This window comes from Falco biarmicus, chromosome 1 (assembly GCF_023638135.1).
Source record: "Falco biarmicus isolate bFalBia1 chromosome 1, bFalBia1.pri, whole genome shotgun sequence".
In the NCBI taxonomy this organism is placed as follows: domain Eukaryota; kingdom Metazoa; phylum Chordata; class Aves; order Falconiformes; family Falconidae; genus Falco; species Falco biarmicus.
In genome coordinates this window covers 84,958,802-84,979,823 of record NC_079288.1, presented here as the reverse complement: position 1 = coordinate 84,979,823, position 21,022 = coordinate 84,958,802, and the positions used below count along the sequence as shown (strand labels likewise).

Here is a 21,022-nt window from a genome sequence, read left to right as displayed (position 1 = left end):
CTGCCAGGCCATCGCAGAGAGCCATCAGTTCTCCCCCAGCCCCCTTCTCTACAGGCTAAACCGCTACAACTCCCCCAGCCACTCCCCATTAGGCTGGTGCTCCAGCCTCTTCCCCGCCTTCATTTTTCTTCTCATTTCTCTTCTTTGGAAATGCTCCAGCACCTCAGTGTCTTTATTGTAGCGAGGGCCCACAAACTGAAGACAGTATTCCATCTGTGGCCTCACCAGTGCTGACTACAGAATTATTATAACTGCCCCATCCCTGCCGGCCACACCGTTTCGGACACCAGCCGGGACGCTGCTGGCCTCCTGGGCCACCTGGGCACGCTGGGGGCTCATGCCCAGCCGCTGCCGCCCAGCCCCCCCGGGCCCTGTCCCGACGGGCAGTTCCCAGCCCCCTGCCCCCAGCCCGCAGCTGCCGGGGGCTGGTGTGACCCAGGGGCAGGGCCCGGCACTCAGCCCTGGGGACCCCCACACCACTGGCCCCGGCCCCTCGGCCCGGCCTGCCCAGAATCCCCTGCAGAGCCTCCTGCCCTCAAGCTTTAGCCCTTCTAATGTTCTCCCTGCATAACCTCAGGACACCCTTGCAGTCCCCCTGAGTGTCCTGCCCCTCCTTCCAAAGGCCATAAACTCTCCTTTTTTCCAGAGTCCCAGCCAAGCTCTCTGCTCAGCCTGGCTGGCCTCCCCCACCGGCTCCACCGCCAGCACACACCTGCTCGGATCGCCCGGCCTGCCCGGAGCACTCAGCCCCTGGGCTGCTGCCCCAGGGGCTCTGTCAGCCCGGCTCCTCCACAGGCCCAGCTCTGCCCCCCGCTAGCCCCAGGCAGGTCTGCTGGCTCCCGCCTCGCTTCTCTGGGAATGGGAAACTCTTATTGCTCCATGATAGCTGTGCCCCAGGTGGCCTCCAGCCACCACATCGCCCTTCTCGGCTCAGGAGCAGCCGGTCCCGCGGGCGCCTTCCCTCGCCGGCTCCCTCACTGGCTGGGCCAGGGAGGTCTCTTCCACACGCTCCGGGAACCTCCTGGGCTGGTCCCTCCCTGCCGGGCTGTACTTCCAGCGGGCAGCTGCTAAGCTGAAGGCCCCCACCAGAACAAGGGCTGCCATTGTGAGACTTCTCCCAGCTGCTTATAGAATATGTCACCTGCCTCTTCGTCCCGGCTGGGTGGTCTGTAACAGACTCCCACCAGGTATCTGCCTCGTTGGCTTTTCCCTGATTCCTACCCTCAACCCTATCATCACCATCGTTCAGCCCTAGACAACCAAAACACTCCCTAATCTACAGGGCTACTCAACACATCTCCTTCCTTGCCCGTCCCTTCTGAGGTGTTCATAGCCACCCCTTGCAGCACTCCTGTCATGTGAGTCATCCCACCGTGTTTCCATGATGGCAGCTAAGCCTTAGTTTTCCTGCTGCATTTCCATGATACCAGGGGGAGTTCTGATTTAGCAAGTAAATAATCTTTAAAACGTTTCACTTCTGTATCTCCCTTGCGGATCTCTGGGCCTAAGACTACAAACTCAGGTGGGTTTGCTTGTGACCAGACTAGTGTAACAAATACAGCATGCATTGCTGCCTGCTTTTCTATGTGCTTTCATATTCATAGATCAGGTAAAAATAATTGGAAAACGATTCTTGTAGTCCAAATTACATGCTTAGATGTTAAATGTAAACGTGTTCACCAATTTATATATATTCATATACAGATATCTATTATTTATATTTTTATAGATATTGGAGATAAATGAGTTGTAATAATCAACTAAAATAAGCATGTTTATCTTCTTTTTTTGGGGAAAAAAATCTGAGCAGTAACCTCTATCAGGTTATGAGTAATTCCCTTGAGGAGCTGGTGGAAGTTCTTTGATCTGAGTATTTGAAACATGATTCAGAAATAGCTTCTAGATAAAGATTATAGAAGCATTTATGTTATTTGGACTACATTGTGTTGTTGAAACATAGAAATACATAGAAATGTCTGGATACAACCACAAAATACGGTGGTGACGGTGTTTAAACTTTTTTTTTATATCTTGTACACATGCTACAAAAATCTTGGTCAGGTACTTAATAAATACTCCAACTAGGGCCTCACTGTGCAGCTTCACTGTATAGTCTCTCAAGTCTTTTTCTATATATTTTAATAATACTAGATTGACTTCCCATTTTTTACAATAGCATCTCTTTGTTAGACACACTGCAAGAATCCACTTGACATATCTTTCTGGTTTGACAACATGACACAGGTAATTATTCCTTGAGATGCTTTTTCTCATGAGTTCCATGTCCACCTTATAGTAACTTAATTTACATTTTCCTTGGGTTTCTTCTAAGAATGTCATGTGTGGCCATGTCAAAATTCTTACCAAAGTCAAGCTGTATCATATCTGCTGCTTTCTCCAGCTCACTAGTTGGCTTCCCTGTCAAAGCAAAAAAATTGTAATAGCTTGATGCAACTTATTTTGACAAATCTATTGCCTGTCCAACATCTGCTCATTATTTACAAGATAATTAAGCATTAATTGCTTTACATCACATTTCATTTTTTTTCTGGGTACTAAAATTAGGCTGAATGTCCTATAATTCTTCCTTATTTTCTTCTCTACCTTTATATAAATGAATATGTGCTTTTTCTTCTTTTTCTAAATCTTTGGAACTTTCATTGTTATTCTTTCTCTTGAGTTCTCAAAGATGGCTCAAAAATTGCTCTGATTATTTCCTTAAGAATTGCAGGGTACATTTTACTGTCTTTTCTTAACTTGAAGACATATTTAATACATACATTTCCTTATGTTTATGTAGATGTTCTCCAAACTGCCCTTTCCTATTTCAGGTCTGTTGCACTTACTATTAATTATATTAAATACCTGACCACCTCTGCTAGTTAGGAAATTCTAGATAGAAATTTAAAGAGCCTAAATATTAAGGTTCTTTCCCTCTTTTTTTATTGTCATTTTTGCACCTCTAGCTTTACTTTTTTAAACCCCATGACTCTAAATAATCTTTCTTTTATTCTTTATGTTTACTTGTTTTCATTGTATTTTTAATGTTTGCTTTTTGTTTTTCAGGCTAAAGACTTCTTTATGCAATCATATTAGTCTCCTACTACACTTTCAAGTGTTCCACTAATTAAGCTAATTTGATATATGCATTTATTAATACTCTTTCCAAAACTTCCAGCTGTCTTGAACTCCTTTTCTAATTAAAATGTTTCCCCTCTGCCTAGCAATGTTTTGTTAATGTTTACTTTTTTAAAGTCTATTGTTGCTGTCACATTTTCCTGTTTTCTCCAATATATCCCCAGTACTTATTGCACTTATTAAACATTATCTGCAATAAAGATACAATTTATGTTCATCTGTGTACATGAACAAAAACATATATATATGTGTGTGTATATATGCCTAGGCAGAATAAACAAGTTTTGAGTAGTTATATCCCTTTAAAGGGTTCCTATTTAACATCAAGTCAGTAATGCCAGAAACAGAAAGGTTAAGCTTTTAGTTACTGCCACTTTTTCTTCAAAATGTAAACTACTCTTTAATATGTCTTTTTGTGTTTTTACTTTAAATCAGATAGTAAGATGCATAAAACCATAGTTTTCATTATGAATAAAATATATTTAAGGACATTCAGTCAAGAAGAAAATGTGGTTTCCTACCACAGGGAAGTTTACTTCCTAGGAAAGATTGTCACTGCTGTTGATGAAAATGACACTGGAAATTCCCCCTTGTATTCATCAGTCTGAATGAGGCTACCAAAAAGTGTATTAAAAACAGGGTCTAAGGAAAAGATGGTAAAGAACTACAATATTATAACAAAAAGCATCTGTCTGACTTAGGAACCCTCTTTTCCTGTTTTGCAATTATGGTGCCAAAATAATAAAGCCAAGAGTACATGATTTGGATACAGAGATACTAAAAGGCATCACATAATAAAAAATATGTGAATATAATGAAAAAATTGCTTCATGTAAATCTTAAGCTTGACCCAAATTCCTTAAATTTAGAAGAATTAATCCCAATGCAATTTTGTATCCAGGTTTCTAATGAAGCATTGGTTCTGTTTGTCCTGTAGTACATGAGAGTCCAGTCCTCCAGTATTAATGTTAAAATACTGAGTAGGAGTAACTAAGTTCAGAAGTATAGGTGCGTTATAATTAGTGGGACCTGATGTTCCTCTTCCTGCTTGCAGGATTTGCGTTTAAGTTATTAGAGGACTGGTTTGGGGAATATTCATCTTTCTGCATATGTGACATGGAGATAGTTATTATACCTTCAAAGGAATCCTGTATAAAATTGGAAGAAAAGCCTGTTGTTACTTCAAGGAATGCCTTTAAACTATTTACATAAATAAATAATTGCTTTAAGATATGTATTTTAAAAGCTTATACTGCTGTTTATAATACCATTACCTAATATCTATGGCTATTTTTTGTGTTATATACATGATGATAGTGAAGAAACAGAATGTACATTTATGTGCCTTCACAAAAGTAATTTCCTAGGTTTTGCATTTTGTCCCTTGAACAATTATTATTATTATTATTCCATATGAACTAGACTGCAGTTAGTTATCTAAATTAGTAGGCATAATAGCTACATTTTGCTTTGATCATTTGGTATAAATATGTACTGTGTTCATTCCAAGTTGTAAAGGTTTTAAATGTACTTTATTCATAATTCAGGTATCTTACAGTCTTTTAAAAGTTAGTAAATCACACTTTTTTATGGAAGTTTTTCATTCCGTATTGTGCAATTGGAGGAGAGAATATGAAGATTGTTATTTCATGCTGTCAGAAAATGTTCCGGAGCTCTGCATGTGCAGAGTCAGTACAAACCATGCCATGAGGCTTCCCGAGTCTTGAAATTGTAACAGTATGTACTGTGTCTACTGGAAAGTATTTATGCCCAAGGGCAGGGAAAAATGTTCACGAAAGAAGGTGTCTAATCTTAGTGCCTTTCATTTTGTTTAATCTAGTTATGCCACGTTTTGCTGAACAAGTTGAGGTTGCCATTGAAGCTTTGAGTGCAAATGTCCCACAGCCATTTGAAGAAAATGAGTTCATAGATGCCTCCCGCTTGGTTTATGATGGAGTTCGTGACATCAGGAAAGCTGTTCTGATGATAAGGGTATGTAAGGCACCTGGGAAATAAAAGTTGGGACTTACAGGAAAGTATTGCATTGGATGAGAGGAATATAAAAGCTTCTTGGAATCAACTTTGTTTCATAATAAGTCAGAAAAGCTTGACATTGAAACAAACATGAAACAAAAGTCTGTGCAGCAAAAGTGAATTTGTAACTAAAGGGATGAGGGTGTTTTAGAAGATGAACCACAATTAATTTGTTAATCACCTAGGAGAAGATTTGATCACAACTGCCAATAGATGCAAACTTCATTACTGTTCCCATACTAGTAGCATTAATTTGCTAAGATCTTCAAAGTTTGTGTAGATTTTTCTTGTGGTTTGGTGGTGTGTTTTTTTTTCCTTAATGTATGTGTGCTGCCTAGGATATGAGGTAAGTCTGGTTAATATCTAAATGAATAAATAAATAATCTTGCTGCTCCAGTGAGCCTCTGCAGGGATGGTTTTGAATGATTACTGAGGCAAAGAATGTGTCATTTCAGTGCTGAGTAACCAATTGATTCAATTTACTTAGGCATCTTTTAAAAAAACAAACAAACAAATAAAGAACCCCACAGAACAACATAATTATTGTGAGAGGTGTGTGTCTTGTTTTTTACTGTAGTCTAAAAATTAAAAACCCAAACAAACAAACAGACCAAAAAAAGAGCCACCACCACCAAAATAACAAACCAAACCTGCTTTGGACATCTCTTCAGCAATTGAAACTCTTATTTAAAGCCCAAATTACCTTGAATCTGCCCCAGTGAAAGTCACGTACAAATAAAGCTACTGTGAAAATCACGGAGAAAACTTACAAAGCGAATAACAGTGCTAAAGCAGCAGCTCAAACCTTTGAGCAAACAGGTAACATACACTCGTGGTTGTGAGTATATTATGACACTGATGTAAGGCTTTAGGCAGCTGGACCACTCCAAAACAGCCCCATTTTAGTCATCTGTCACTATGTATTAACATTTACAGGAAAAGCTTTTGATGGGCTTAATTTCATAACTGTGAAATATAAACTCCATTCCCACACCCAGTGCTAATCTCAGGTAGCCTGATTTATAGTCATGGCTGATGACAAACAAGGATGGCAAACCTGTCCCGTTTTCTGGGTATGCAACACTGGGGTATTTGCAAGTCTTCTGGACTGGGTTGCAAATAAAAGATCTGTAAAGTATTTCAGTTTTTCCTTTGATAGTCTAGTTCCTTAGTCTGTAGCAGTAGTTTCCAAACTTCTTGTAGGATAAGAACCACTTCTAAGCACATTTTAATCTTTTTTAGTCTTTCATGAGTCATTTTAAATTGCTTCATGAGACATAATCATCAGGTGGGTTCTGCTATAGACCCACGCTTTCCCACCATCCCTTATGCAGAGGTGTATCTTCCAGCACCCCCCTGTACATCAGAGCTGTCCCAGAGAGGTCATCATGAGGCTGTCCATACTGGGTGAGATGCTTCAGCTAAGCACAAAGCACAATTTTAAATTCTGGAGGCACATTCACTTATTTAATTTCTGTCTTATGTTACATTAACTACTAGCTTCGAAAGCTGATCAACATACAGGCTTCACAGTCTCCTGTTTACATCCTAGATTACTTTTGCCATTGTATCACTGCTACTTTCTGCTCCTTGTATGATATGAGTTAATGAGTTCTGCTTACCTAGATTAGGAAGATGTACTTTTACATTCAGACAATGAAGTTATTTATGGAGCTAAATGTAGTACTCCTTACCCAGACAGAGAACTAAAGCACATAAATGGATTCATTATCCTTGTGAGTTAACTGGGAAAATCCACATATATAAACTGACATAGACTGGAGTTGCTGAATCAGAACCTTTTCTGTAGAAAACAAAATTAGTTTCAGTTTCAGACACATCCAAACATCTCACATTGAAATGAAATATATAATTAAAGGGTGAAGCGTTAAGCTATAAAATACAGTCCTTAGAATATTTTTATCTAATAATCTACCAAATCTCATATATCCCTTTAATTTAGGCTGTAAAACTTCTTGCAGAATTATAAAACCAAAAAAACCTTGCAAACTTTTTAGAGCATCTGCCACAATTATTTTCAGGCAGTAATTGTTCATGTGCATACCATGAAAGACTGAATTTGTCTGAGACGATTCCCTTATTCCATAGAGGAAATAAAGCCACTTTTTAAATTAATTTTTGTTGGTATTATTACCTTTAGTAAGCTGAAGGAAAGAGGGATAACTCTGCTCTTTTCCCTTGAAACATGGAGATTTTATTGTCCCTTTGAAAGAGAAAGGAGACTGATTTTTGCATTGAGGACTATTATTATGATCTATACAGAAGAAAAAATCTTTTTCACAGCTGAAGCGCTTGTATCAATAAATTTAGAAGTATAATTATAGAATGTAAAAATAAGATAGAAAATAATAACTTAGTGCCAACATATTTTTCTATTACTGTGTGGGGATCAAATTACAGTTTTTTTCATACCTACTTATGATATTCTCTCAGTTATTACACAAAAATTGTCGGTGCCATTAGGAAGAATCACATTTTTCTCATTCTTATGTATCTCCAAGCCTGGTCTTCTCTTTTCACACATGGCCTTTACTGTTAGCAACCTCGCTGTTAGCTACATATACATTAGCCTTAGTGTTACATGTGTTTGGATCAGGAGTACACTTTTTAAGCCAATCTCCAGTTGTTCCCTCTTGCTGTGTTTTAGTTCATTTTACAGAGTAGTCTTAGAGCATATAAACTTGATTCTTTGGGATGATTCTGGAAGATGCATCCTAGGAGCATCTTAAATGCACATCTATTCTGTTCTATTCTATCATTAAGGAACTTCCAGTCTGTGGGAAAAGCCTGTAGTGAGTCTGAGTAAAAATGAAGTGAGGGTAGTGCACGTCAAGTCCTTAGCCCCAACTGTTCAGATGTATGAATTCTCTTCTACTCTTCCATACTTGTCAGTGTAGACTTAGCCATGATCACCCACGGAGCAGCCACTGTGGAGACTTCCAGAGTGCTGCTACATCTCAGATCCTCTGGCAAACTAGACCTGGTGGAGAATCCCATCATCTTTTTAGACAGCCTATCTCCAAAGGGTGTTATGGGGTCCGTTGTCTACATTGACTACCTGTTGCTTCTCAGGTTGAATTTAAAGTGTGAGATATTACTGTAAATCATTGAACAGCTGAAGACATGCTGTGAGAGAGGTTCTTTTACTTTGCTACTCCAAAGCTGTTTGCAGCACCTGAGTCACTCAGGCTGCAACTGCCCTTGTGCAAAAACAAATGTACAGAGTAGCATGGAGCTGAATAGAAAAACATATTATAAAGGGTTTTTCTCTCCTTAGCTTTTAGAATTAGAGGGTATTTTCATGTTAAAAAATGGGGGATTATCTTTTCCTTCTTTCCTCTCAGTACAAGGTTAGCTTCACTTGGTGTTTGCAGTGCTGAAATTCTTATAATTGCATCTTACAATTTTTAAGTGCATACAGAACTATAGCATAGTGAGGTTTCTATCTTCATCATGTTTGAATTGGTGGAATATTAAACAAAAAGCATCTATAAATCTGCATATATATGCCATTTTATGACATGCATAATTCACACTTTTATACTGCAATTATATTGATGGAAGATACTTTGTTTACGGCAAAGTCTACAGTTTAGCAGCCAGAGAGATATTTTAAAAAATTACTGGAAGCTGAAAGTCACCAAATTCTTGTTAGAAATAAAGCATACATCTTAAAAGAAAAGTATATATTTACTGGGTGATTTAGCTCGGATTGTGAAAGATTCTTCTTCACTGGAAGAATTCATCTGAATTAGATGAATGAAGTGAAGAATATGCTTTATGTGTAGTAGAGATACTTTATGTGAAAATAGCCCTGGGAAGCCTTACAGCCTGTGCCACAGAACAGACAGACTAAAAATTGTGAAAATGTACCATTTTTCTACTAAAATCAGTGAGTTCATAAAATCAATTATTTTTGAAAATTACTTTAGCTCCTCCTGCCACTAGTGGTTGTCATAGTTTTATTTGGAAGCTGTCTCCAATCGCAAATCCATGTTTCCTATGTCTGTGTGATCATAGGTTCAGGTGCCTGCCAGACTGATTCAGTCCTTCTGTCTTCCAACTCAGATAAATTAAATTCCAGACTTTGTTGTCTTGGAAATTAGGTTTTAAATACCAAGGTCCTGTTAGTTGTGCACAAAAATTAGAGTTGTTATGGTATGTTTAGAAGGCCCTGCTAAGAGTAAAAATCTTTATGTCAAGATACTTCAATAGAATATTTCTTTTTTATACGGTTGTGTCTAAACAAACAGGAGACCCTATTACGTATGGGCTGCATCTCCAAGAGATCAATCAGATAAAACAACACAATGATGCAAGAGCGAAAAGTATGCAACATATTTTAAATGGCAGCCTACAGATAACAGTTAACTACTGTTCATCTTAATGAAAAATGTAGCTATTTTTTGAAGAAAATGAGGATGTTAAATTCACTACACTTGAAAACCTTGAGTAAGTGAATCTGAAAGTTAGTTTTTAATTAGATCTCACTGGTACAGAGAGGAAATACTGAGATTTCTTGTGCTTGTATATTATTAACAGTTGCATTAGCTTGTCCTTTTGGTTTACACTACATTTTCTCAAAGTTCAACATCTATACTTACTAATTTTCAATCTTTTAAAGATCACAAATTTTAACATTATGAAAGTCAGGCAGTAACAGCAATACCTTTTTTCCTGAATGTTTCTTTATAAATAAATCCCTGAAATGGAATTTTCAGAATATTTTAGGTTTTTTAAGAGGTATCATCATGTCCTTACTGGTTACAGTGTTGAGATGTAATATTCTGAATGTTGCACCTTTAATTTACTGCCACTCTGACTATAAAAGCCTAGCAAAGGGCTGCACGTTATCTTTTATAGCCTTATTTATTAAAGTGGAGATGGAAGTTACTAAGAGGAGTATACTTGGAGAGAGGGCAGGGGAGGGTACTGGTTTTATAATGATCAGTGCAACTAGATAGCTGAATGGACTTGGAGGATGGATAAGAGCCAAACGGTTTATGAAAAAGGGATTTAAACTCTCCACCCTGTTCCTCACAGTAAAGCCTAGGCAAATAAAAAGCTGAGCCCTATAATAGCAAATACCCTCTTCTGCTCAGGGTGTTGTATAATTCTCTTAGTAGCTGGTTTGCTTATGGTAGATTTTAAAGTCACATCCTTCCCTCAGGCAACTGAGGAGAGAGAATAAAGTGATTAAAGGCGATTGGAAAGCAAGACCATTGGACATTCTAATGATGGGTACCAATCTTTCTTTCTTTTTTTTTTTTTTTTTTTTTCCCTGTGTCAGTGGAGAAAAGATAAATCCATTTTTTCACCTGAAATTCATCTCCTGTCTATCCTGTTAATATACACTATTTCTACGCATCTCTTCAGAAAGGCAGCCTGAGTTTCATTACCATACTGTCATACTTGGTTATTTCTTCCTTCAGTGCTAAGCATCAAAACACATATTTAATTCATACATTTTAAGCCAAATGAACATGGCTGTGTTTTACTCTCCCCATCATGTGTACTTCACCACGTAGCTAGCAAAGCAGCTGATTTTCCATTACAAACAGTGATGTGCACTTCATGTTGGAAACCAGGCTGTAATATAAATATCGCCAAAAGACTTCTCTACATTATGTTAGAGGGTTTGGACCAGTTCCTAGTGACTGAGCATCTTCAAGACAGAGCTGTAATGACAACTGGCAATGATTAGCACCTCTGCTAGCAAACTTGACATTGCCTCCAAGCATGAAATGCCAGCATGGATGATTTCTTCTGTAATGACTGGCCCTCTAGGTTAACGCTGAGGTGTATGTGTACCCAGTAGGGTAAGGATTTTTCTGCACAGTTACTGTGATCTTTTTCTATCAGCACTGTCACATATTGTACCTTCAGAAGTTAGTCATGGCTAGATTGTTGTACTAGATGCAATTCAAGCACAAAAGGCAATATAATCTTCCTTCTAAAGACTATTTCTGGTTTTGCACCATCTATATTCTATATAGTGCTAAATAGCGATTTAAAGTAAGCTGTCTCTCCATATATACATAAGGAAATATTTTTTGCTAGAAGGTGAAAAACCCAAGTAAACAGATCCTTCAGTTATCTTTTTTTGTCCCTCTCACCAACATTTTAAACAACTTGAAGCCAGCATATACATAACTAGATTTAATCCATATGCCCAGGGACCCTCACACAATTCGTAGCACCAGCAATGGGGATAATGTCTTTTCAGTGTAGGGGATGAGGCAAATTCAAGAGCTGAAAAGAAGCATATGAACCAACAAGATAAAGCAGATTATAAACTTTACATTTGTTTAAAAACCAGTTGACATAATTTACATTTTCTTTCAAGGGGAAATCTCTTATTTGCTTTGATAACTTTTTCTTGCAGGATGTTAGTTACTTTTTCCTAGGTATTTACCTTCTCTCTTGAAGATTACGTGGAGATTCCAGTAATATAATAGCATTAATATCCAATTATATATGAATGAACATAATTTTGAAACACTGCATTCCAGTTGTTAGTGTTTCCAGAGGATCTTTGTTCCAGGAACTGCATTCATCATGTTAACAGAGTTAAGAAAAGTTGCAGCAAGGTAATGATAAATGCCATTTGTAAAGAAAACTATAGTTGAAACAACTTAATTTTAAAGACAATTCAATTTCAGTTCTTGACTGCTTGGGCAGACAAGTTAATTTAAAAGCAAAGAGAAAAAGCATTTCCTGAGCAGGTAGTCGATGAAATAAGAACTTACTGTACATGGGACTTTGTATCCTTTATAAGCTTGTCATCTCCTCTCTTTTGCTTTCTCTCTCTGTCTCTCTCTCTAGACCCCTGAAGAGCTAGAGGATGATTCAGACTTTGAGCAGGAAGATTATGACGTTCGCAGCCGAACAAGTGTTCAGACTGAAGACGACCAGCTTATTGCTGGCCAGAGTGCAAGGGTGAGTATAAAATCCACTTACTACGTTAAGTGTCTCTATAGCTACAAATAAAAAGCTATGCCTTGGAAAGCAAATGTAGTGATTTCAAATCTTCAGGGTCACTTAAGAAAGGACAGGAGTATTTTTAAAGCTTTTTCATGTCTCACCTATTTGAAAACCACTGACTTTATTGCATGATCTTCCTTAGGCTTATATGATGCTTTGTACCAGCTGTTTGCTCCAGCTAGTGCTGTAGGAGAAGGCCTTGCAGGTTTGGAATGTGCTGAAACTGTGGGAGTAGTCAGCAAACTAAAAAAAAAATAAATTAAAAAAAAATCCATCAGGGCACCATGTGCTGTACCCAGAGAAATCTTACATTAGTCATGTTTCCCAGTGTGCAAACCTGTCAAGAAGATCTGTTTAAGCTACCGAGTCATCCCTGTAATTTAATTGTAATTGAAGACATTTGTTACTGAGTCAGTGTAATTTTACCAGAGTAATCACATCATGATAAACTTGAGCCATTGTGATTTGTGACCTCCACTTCTGCACGGGGATTGCAAATTAAGCTGATGAGTGCTTCAGGGGTCATAGGTGCTGGAGAAGTGAAGTTTGTTAACGCACAGGATTATGCCACCCTCTGATTATTTTTTGGGGTGGTTTTTTTTTTTTACTTTACCTTTAACTAAACAGGCTGCTCAGAGTATATATAAAAAAAGATAAGTATAAATGTCAGATTAGAATTTGGGGGGCAAAGGGCATCATGAAAATATATATAACTGGAAAGAGAGTGCGAAGGAAAAAAAAAAAAAAAAAAAAAAGCCTTTACACTTTCCAGCAGAGAACCAGTGGGGAACTGGGAATTACCTGATTGATATTCATGGCTGTTTTGCACAGGTCTGCAGTTTCTTCTAATAAGTGTTAAAAGTGAAGTAACACACTAAATTAGAAGTATCCTCCCCATATGCACTCAAACACTGCAGCAAAAGCTGGTAACGGGAACAGTGACTTCTTACCTTGGCTTCTGGAAGAGGAATTGTAGGGCCGAGAACTTGAAGACCAAAAGGCATTTTGATGCTTTGAAAGATCAGTTCAGAGGATCAGGAAAGAGGAGTTCTCAGCTGCCGTAGGAAGATCTACAGTATGTTAGGGCTTGACACAAACATTTTATATCCTGAAAAGAAACAGTAGGGTAATGGAAACCTAAATGAAGCTTACTTAGAGTTATTGGAGGAATGTGACACATAGATTCAGTGGAATGGGCAGAGGTTTCTTTTTGTCTTAAATTAATTTCCCTGAATCTTGAATACAGTTAGTAAATAAACCATACCATGTATCAGAAAAGGTGGGTTTCTACCACTAAATCCCAAGGGCAAAATAATTTTGTACTTGCATATCAAGGACATTTCATATGTATCACTATCACCTATATAAAGAGCAGATGGGTTGTAGGTTCTCATCCCATAGAGCTGGGTAACCAGGAACTGGCATTGAAAACCCGGCAGTCAGGCAAATTTCAGAACTATACCTTACACTGACAATGATGACAGAATGATGTTCTGGATGCAGTTGACTATCTTTTATCTTTATATATATATAAATAAATCTTTTTATATTTTAAAGAGCATAAAGTCCTGTTTGTTATATTCAAAGAATTGGCAGTAAGTCTTAGCTATAAAAGTATTGAGATACAATACAGTTATTTCACAGTCATCTTTTCTTTTCTTTTGGTTATGTCTAGGATTGAGTAGCGTATCATCCTTTTTTGATCTGAAAACAAAGTAAAGACTGCAGTAATATTTTTACTAAGAATCTAGTTTACCTAGGGACTTACAAGTCTTAAATTCTATTACATTTATTGCTGTTATCACTTTTGCACTTAAAACCTTCTGCTTCGATCAGCTATACACGGTATAAACATAATATATTATAAAGACAGTCCTGTTCCATAATAACATAGAATGCAATATGTACAGGAAGCAACAAATTACGAAAACCTGAAATGAAAACATGCTAAGCAGAAGCCACCCTGTCCACAGTCTTGAGTGACTCATTGAAATGAGTCTGCTAAGCATAATGGTATCGTATTTGAACCTTTTCTGTAGGAAAGCTGGATTTTTATTTGTCAAATGTAATGGATTAGTTTAATATGCTGACTTCATAAAGCTATTAGTGTTTCAGTAGAAATACTTGTATTGGTCTTCAACAGAAATAAAACAAATATATAAGCTGCATTTGCTATAGGATATAGCTTCTTTGAAAGCACATCAGCAGCTGGAATAGAAATGTTAAAACACTGCATACTGGTTTAAAGAGTGAGCAGCTAAAGCTGCCTACAGAAAGAAACCACATGCAAGACATACATAACGGCTTTCCAAATTTTATTACTCCTATCATATTCCCTTAATTTCAATTAATTCATCTGTTCTAGTGTTTTATGTGTATTTTATATGTTTATTTATTAGCTTGACTTACACTGCATTTTTCTGTAGAAAGACTAATATACCAACATTTGAAACTGCTGAGTTACATTGATAAGGCCTAATTAAAACTCATGTGTTGAATTTTAATTTGATTAACTTGCAAATTTCTCATTTTCTGATCTACTGTTTATAACCTTTTTTAATTTCACTTTTGGAAAAGGTCAATTATGAATTTTTAAAAGCCAAGAGCATTTTAAGAATATGTGGAGAAAGACTTCATCTGATTGAAAGTGGCATAAACAAGAAAAAATGTAATGACACTTAAATATGTGTCACACCCCATTAAATGCATAATGTGGTCTTCAGAACCCCCTAAAGACAAATAATAGCTCAACTCGGAAATCAGTATTGGAAGCGTCCGTTTGATCTTCAAAAGTAATTATTATAATTTTGTAGAGTTTTCTTTTTTTTGTGGAGGGCAGGGAACTTTGTTGTTCATGTCAAGGCTGATTAGTATCAACCTGTGTAGTGCCTTTTTGCATATCCTCTAAGAGACAATTAAGCCACTAAATATTGTTGAAAGTTACATTCATTACAATTCACTTCAAATGTATTATCTTGCATGTCATAGCTTATTTTACTGTTGGGTTAAGCAGAAAACCTCTGTTTCTGACAGAGAATGAGTGTGGGGGAGATGCGGCAATTCAGTCTACCTTTTCCCATAGATGTCATTCATTTTGTTCTTCCTAAATGTTAAGATTTAACAGGAATTTTCTTTAATCTTACTGTATCAACTGGTGAATAATCTGTATACCACGGCATCACATGTATAATTTTTAAATTTTTGAAGGCATAAGAAGAGCTATAAACATCCTTTGAATTTGTTTTAACCTGTCCTAACAGAAATCAAATGTCTGTGGGATTTTGCTTGGCATCTTCAACTCCCATAAAAAGAAACTAGAAGTCAGGTGTGCCATTTGGAACACTGGAAATATATAGCTTCTAGCTTCCTTTTTTTCATGCTCAACTTCTCCCATTTTTTCTCCAGGCTATCATGGCTCAGCTTCCCCAGGAGGAAAAGGCTAAGATTGCTGAGCAGGTAGAGATATTCCACCAAGAAAAGAGCAAACTGGATGCAGAGGTGGCTAAGTGGGATGACAGTGGTAATGACATCATTGTGTTGGCAAAGCAGATGTGCATGATTATGATGGAAATGACAGACTTTACTAGGTAAGGAAAAAATAACCTGTGCTGAGGACTTCTTCAGACATCCCACACCTTTCCTTTTTGTTGTAATGTATAGCCTGTTGAGATGATGTGCTGTGTTTTAGGGGTTGCAAAGACAGGTAACTCACATCATACGTAAGAGGGTGGGTTGTACAGTTTTCTTACACATGATTTCTCTGGATGTTTCTCCAAATGGGATTAATCACATTAAGTTTTTGTTCTATTTGCAAATCTGTTTTATTTGCAGATCATCTTGAATTTCAGCAGCAAAGATAGTCTGTGACCTTAGAGACACTCAAATGACATTTTGCTTAGTACCCATCTAAATGCATATGCCTCCCCGAACTTTCAACATTTCAACACAATTTGTGTCAATCAAAAATAATGGCAAAACTATTTATATCATTTTGAACACTGAACATCTTTCCAGAAAAATCCCAAATGAAACTGTTTTGATCTATACTTTATTGGAGCTTGTCAGTAATGATTTTTTTCTTTCATTTCTTTTTTCTATTTGTTTCTTGTTCTTTCCTCATTGCAAAGCATCAAAAGGCCATTCATTAATGATATAATATAAACAGAATTTCGTTTAAACATGGTCATATTGTTAATCACACCAAGGAGAACATTTTACAATATTATTTGAATTACAGATCACCATCATAATAAAAGGATTTTCAGTGTTTATTTTTAATATGAGTTCAAAAGTTTAAATGGTATTTGTCAAAATGTGATTAGACAAAACTGGACAAAAATCTTCATGTTTTTCTTCAGAATTAAAATAAGACATCCATTTATTCATCTCTCTGAGATGCTCAGATAGATTTCTTAATCTCTGGCTAATCACATTCCTTGTATCTGGAGCCTTTAAACCATTTCAGAGGAGACAGTCTCTCCATTGGTAATATAGGGTTCACACATACCTTATAGATTAATAGATAGCTTAATAGATAGGAGGCTGTGCATTAATTTGCAAAGAACTTTTCTCTCTGCACTTGCAAAATTAGTTAATTGCTAATAGACAACAGCACACATTTTTATCCATTTAACATTTGATTATGCATAGGGAAAGTCTGCTTACTTTACTATCTTACTAGACATACTTCTTTGCAAATACCTATTCTTTCAGTTTTCTCTCGATTTGTGCTTTTGCAACAATTATTTTTGTAGTAGATTTGCCACTCCTGTATACCAAATGACAGTGTAGAACTGTCTCTGAAGGTGATATTTTAGAGTAATCTTAATTACTTTCCTATTTGTATTGTATTTGGGTCTCTGATCCTTCTGCTCAAACACAGAGTTAAAAGCTGTCCAAATAGTGTCATCATTTCATTGAAGGAAAAAATAATGTTCTAAAGCAACAGCCCAGAATATGAACACTTTCTGCAACCTCCTGGACAACCTTTGGTACTTGAACGTCAAATTGAAAGTTTTGTAATTACTTTTTCTACGATCAAAAGAACAGAACTGATATGACAATGAGAAACAAAACTACTGTCACATTTGAAGTAAATTAAAAAAATAAAAATCAAAGTGCACCTCCATCTACATCATATTCAATAAAAACTTGTTTAATATATTTCATTAAAACAGAACAAAGCCTTTCACACCTTCTTGGTTGACTGTAACCTCAGCAGTATTAAAATATAATAATTTTGCAAATGCATCAAGTTTGTGACAGTCAGATCTACTGATATAATTGATGTATAATCATACGAGGTCATTCTGAAAGATTTTTCCTACAATTTAAGTTCAACAAAAGTGGGATACTTTTTGTTTTCCAATATCTGTTTAAGGTGGAAATGAAAGTACGGAAAGAATTTATAAAATGGAAATAGGGTTTAGTATATTACTCTTGGCATTATAGATGAAAAAAATGCAAAAATAATACTATGTTGTGCTTAGAAAAAAAGCCTTCAGTTTTAGTTTAAAAAAACCCCTTAGTTCATATTATGATTTTCCATCAGTCTTGTCTGAAGTATTATTTCTCCACATAATATATTAAAAAACCCAACAAAACAAAACAAACAAACAAACAAAAAAAACCCACCCCACACTCAAAAAAGGAAATTAATCTCCCAACTGAGGATTCTCAGAAGCAGTAGCAAATTTATTATTACAAACCGGATTAAAGTTCTGAATCTGAAGAAAACTCAGAAAAGTCTGCAGTAACTACTCTTTGTCTATGTACATTTTGGTAATTTTAATGACTAAAATCAGAATTTTGTGCATCATCTTAAAAGTATAATGAAAGATCAATCTTTAATTATACATGTTTTAAGTGTAACATTGAAGTGTAACATAAGGATTATGCTTCATGTATCTTTGTTTTCTGACAAAAATCTACAAAAAAGTGTTTTCTAAAATGTGACATTCTTGCTCCAGACATGACAGGCTTAACCTATAGCATTGGTTTGGGAATAACATGATTTTGAAATAGTTACGTATTCCAGAAAGAATGTTGGCTTAATGAGCACTTAAAAATGCATATACTTTTAAGTATTGATCATGTGATTGAAGGCACATCAAACTAAATTGCTAGTGAGGCATTTTGTAAGAGAGAGGAAATATAGCAGACCGATTTCTTAATCAAGCTGTACTGTAAAGTAGTTAAAGATGAAATTGTAATAAATTAAGAAGCCATTCTTATTACTATTTTAAAATCAAACACTAAACAGGGTCACTAAAACTGTTGCCTTTCATGATTTATTTAGATTGTGCATAATTGTATTGTATTTCACAGAGGTAAAGGTCCCCTGAAGAACACATCAGATGTCATTAATGCGGCCAAGAAGATTGCAGAAGCAGGATCGAGGATGGACAAATTGGCACGGGCAGTAGCTGATCAGGTAAGCACAAAAATGAGCAGAGACATGATGTAACCTCTATCAATGAGTTATCTTTTGCAGGAAAATATTATCTTTACTTGTCAAAAAATTACCTGTTGAAAATCACTGCCTGGTTACTGATCTACCCATTGAATATAAGTTGCTGCTTCTGTACCAATCAGCTTGGGTTTTGCAGTACAGGAAGGTCATAGATGAGTCTCTCTAAACCTCAGAAATGCTTGAATTGTTCCACAGCCTCAATTCTGGACCCAGGTGATTGTATTAGAATTAGACTGATGTATTTCCTGCCATGAAAGCAGTAGAGACTTGGATGCTCTCTTACCCTTGCCATATGCTTAGAAATCCTTATATTCTTTTCACCTTGGTCTTCCAGCAATTTCCCCTCAATATAGCACTTTTCTTTTTCAAGTTTCCCTGGCTCCCTTTCTAATGCTTTGCATGAAGGTATTGTGCTTTCACCTTACAGCCCCATGCTCCATGTTCTAAGGGTCTGTGTCCTCAATCCCATTACCAAATTCATATCATAACTGGAAAGATAAGCTTGCTATATTCAGCTCTTTTCTTTCAAATTGAGTTATCTATCCGTTGGGAGAGCAAGAGGAAGCATCATATTAGAAGTCAAGAACCAAATTTTGAAACCAGGTTCTAGGTAGCTAATTGTAGATTGAGGCAAAGTAGATTTGACTATTTTTTCCCTTGTAAACTTCCTATAGTTATTTTCCTTTCAATCTCATCAGGAGAAATTTTGGTGGAAGTGGATATTGATAACTTCCCTGCCTCTAGTCTTTCTCTTCAAAATAAATACTTTTTTTTGTTTGTTTGTTTTTTGTTATTCAAGTAAGCATGTAAAAGCGTAACACATCCTGCCAGGGAATAGGGGCCAGAGTGGCAAGAAACCTGAAGCTGCCCATTTTCCTATAAACTCAGAAATTTTGGGATTAGGTTTTCTTCATTATCAGCAGGCATTTTTCCTGTAGTTAACCCATTCCAATCCTTCAGATGTAGCATCTGTTCATTTTAGCATAAGAAAGAAGAAATCCATCTGTCAGCTGATGAAATTCCTGTCTACAGTATTTGCAGAGGTGGAATATTTTAAAGAAAGGAAGACAGAGACTTACTATGCTTAGAATGCATTGGCTTGAGTTACATTTTAAATTTCAGAAGACTGTACCATGTACACTTTAATAATAAACAGTAAAATCACTATGAGAATGAAGTGTTTGTTTTAATGTTTGCACTTTAATGATATTTTACAGAACTTTGGAGACGTGTATGTAATTTAAACTCTTTATGGACAGTTGCATTTATAATTACTGTTCCAATGAGAGAGATCTTAAGTTTTCATTTGCTCCAAGGTACTTGTATTTAAAGCCTTGTCAGCTCTCTAGAAGTATTGCTTTAAAGTTCATTTCTTTCAGTTCATAGACTTCAAAAGCAAAGTAAGTATTTCTGTATTAAATTGTCACCAGTAGGGAGAAGAGATCTCTTAGGGATTCACGCCTGAACAATGTGGCAACTGTCTGAGAAACAGAGGCATTATAGCATTGCCATAAGTATAGAGCAGATTAAGCCTAACAGCCACAATGAACCTCCAGCTTTGTTTACTGTTAGTTTTAAAAGGAGAGAAAACAAGCAAACTGCTTTCAGGGTTATAGATGACAGTATATGCAACTACTTCACCACAAACATATCCTTTGCCAGCATTAGCTGTTGGGGCTAGAGCAGTCATCTCAGGTCAGAGGCTGTGATGCTGTTGACTCGTGTGTTCAATTGTATCAGGTTTTGTTTAAGTGTTCTGATAATGTTTTACGAAAATTGAGCATAAACTTTGTAAGATGCTAAAAAGACATAGCGTGGAATCTTTGTTTCTTAAGCTATACATTCAAAGAACATTGTCAGTCACACTTTGCTGGGTAGCCCCAAAGAGTAATTTACTGGAGACAGGCTGTTAGCAATGGACCCTTTCAGCAGTGTTTCATCACAGCGAATTACTGAGGTCTGTTCTCCTGAGGCAAGGCTTTGAATATTAAATACAAGAGTGTTGTTTATCCTGCTGTTGTTATTGTGGGGGATGATGCAGTTTCTATTGAGAGTCCCAAAGGCTATGAATAAATAGTACCTGGGCCTTTTCTAGTTATTTTGATTATAAAACTTTCAGTGAGTCTACCATATTTCACCTAATGTAATTTGTATCAAAGCACAATTGAGACACCCAGCATCCAAAATAGTGCAAGACTGTAGATAGCTTTCCATCTAGTATGAAGAGATATCCCTTAGACATGCAGAAAGACCAGCTAATCTCATTATGTGCTTGGGAAGGGCTGCCATACTGATGTCATCTGCTGAGAAACTCTGTAATACGTCACACTTTAGAAAATAATTTTCTTCTGGCACAGATTAAGGTATTTATGC

General features: G+C 36.7%; 1 protein-coding gene and 1 long non-coding RNA gene across 3 annotated transcripts in view; one reads left to right on the top strand and one right to left on the bottom strand.

The window, feature by feature from the left end:
• The window catches only part of LOC130158855 (uncharacterized), a 34,318-nt gene extending 22,282 nt beyond the window's left edge, over positions 1 to 12,036 (bottom strand). The window contains exons 1-2 of the long non-coding RNA XR_008825510.1: positions 11,943 to 12,036; positions 2,365 to 2,418 (exon numbers count right to left, since the gene is read on the bottom strand). This is a non-coding gene — a long non-coding RNA (uncharacterized LOC130158855). The remainder of the gene's footprint in view (positions 1 to 2,364; positions 2,419 to 11,942) is intronic.
• Positions 1 to 21,022, top strand: part of CTNNA2 (catenin alpha 2) — a 515,269-nt gene that overhangs the window by 463,298 nt on the left and 30,949 nt on the right. For both annotated transcript variants that reach the window (XM_056359915.1, XM_056359905.1), the window contains exons 13-16: positions 4,979 to 5,130; positions 12,019 to 12,132; positions 15,583 to 15,764; positions 18,505 to 18,610. In XM_056359915.1, coding sequence (XP_056215890.1) covers positions 4,979 to 5,130; positions 12,019 to 12,132; positions 15,583 to 15,764; positions 18,505 to 18,610 — 554 coding nt within the window. The remainder of the gene's footprint in view (positions 1 to 4,978; positions 5,131 to 12,018; positions 12,133 to 15,582; positions 15,765 to 18,504; positions 18,611 to 21,022) is intronic.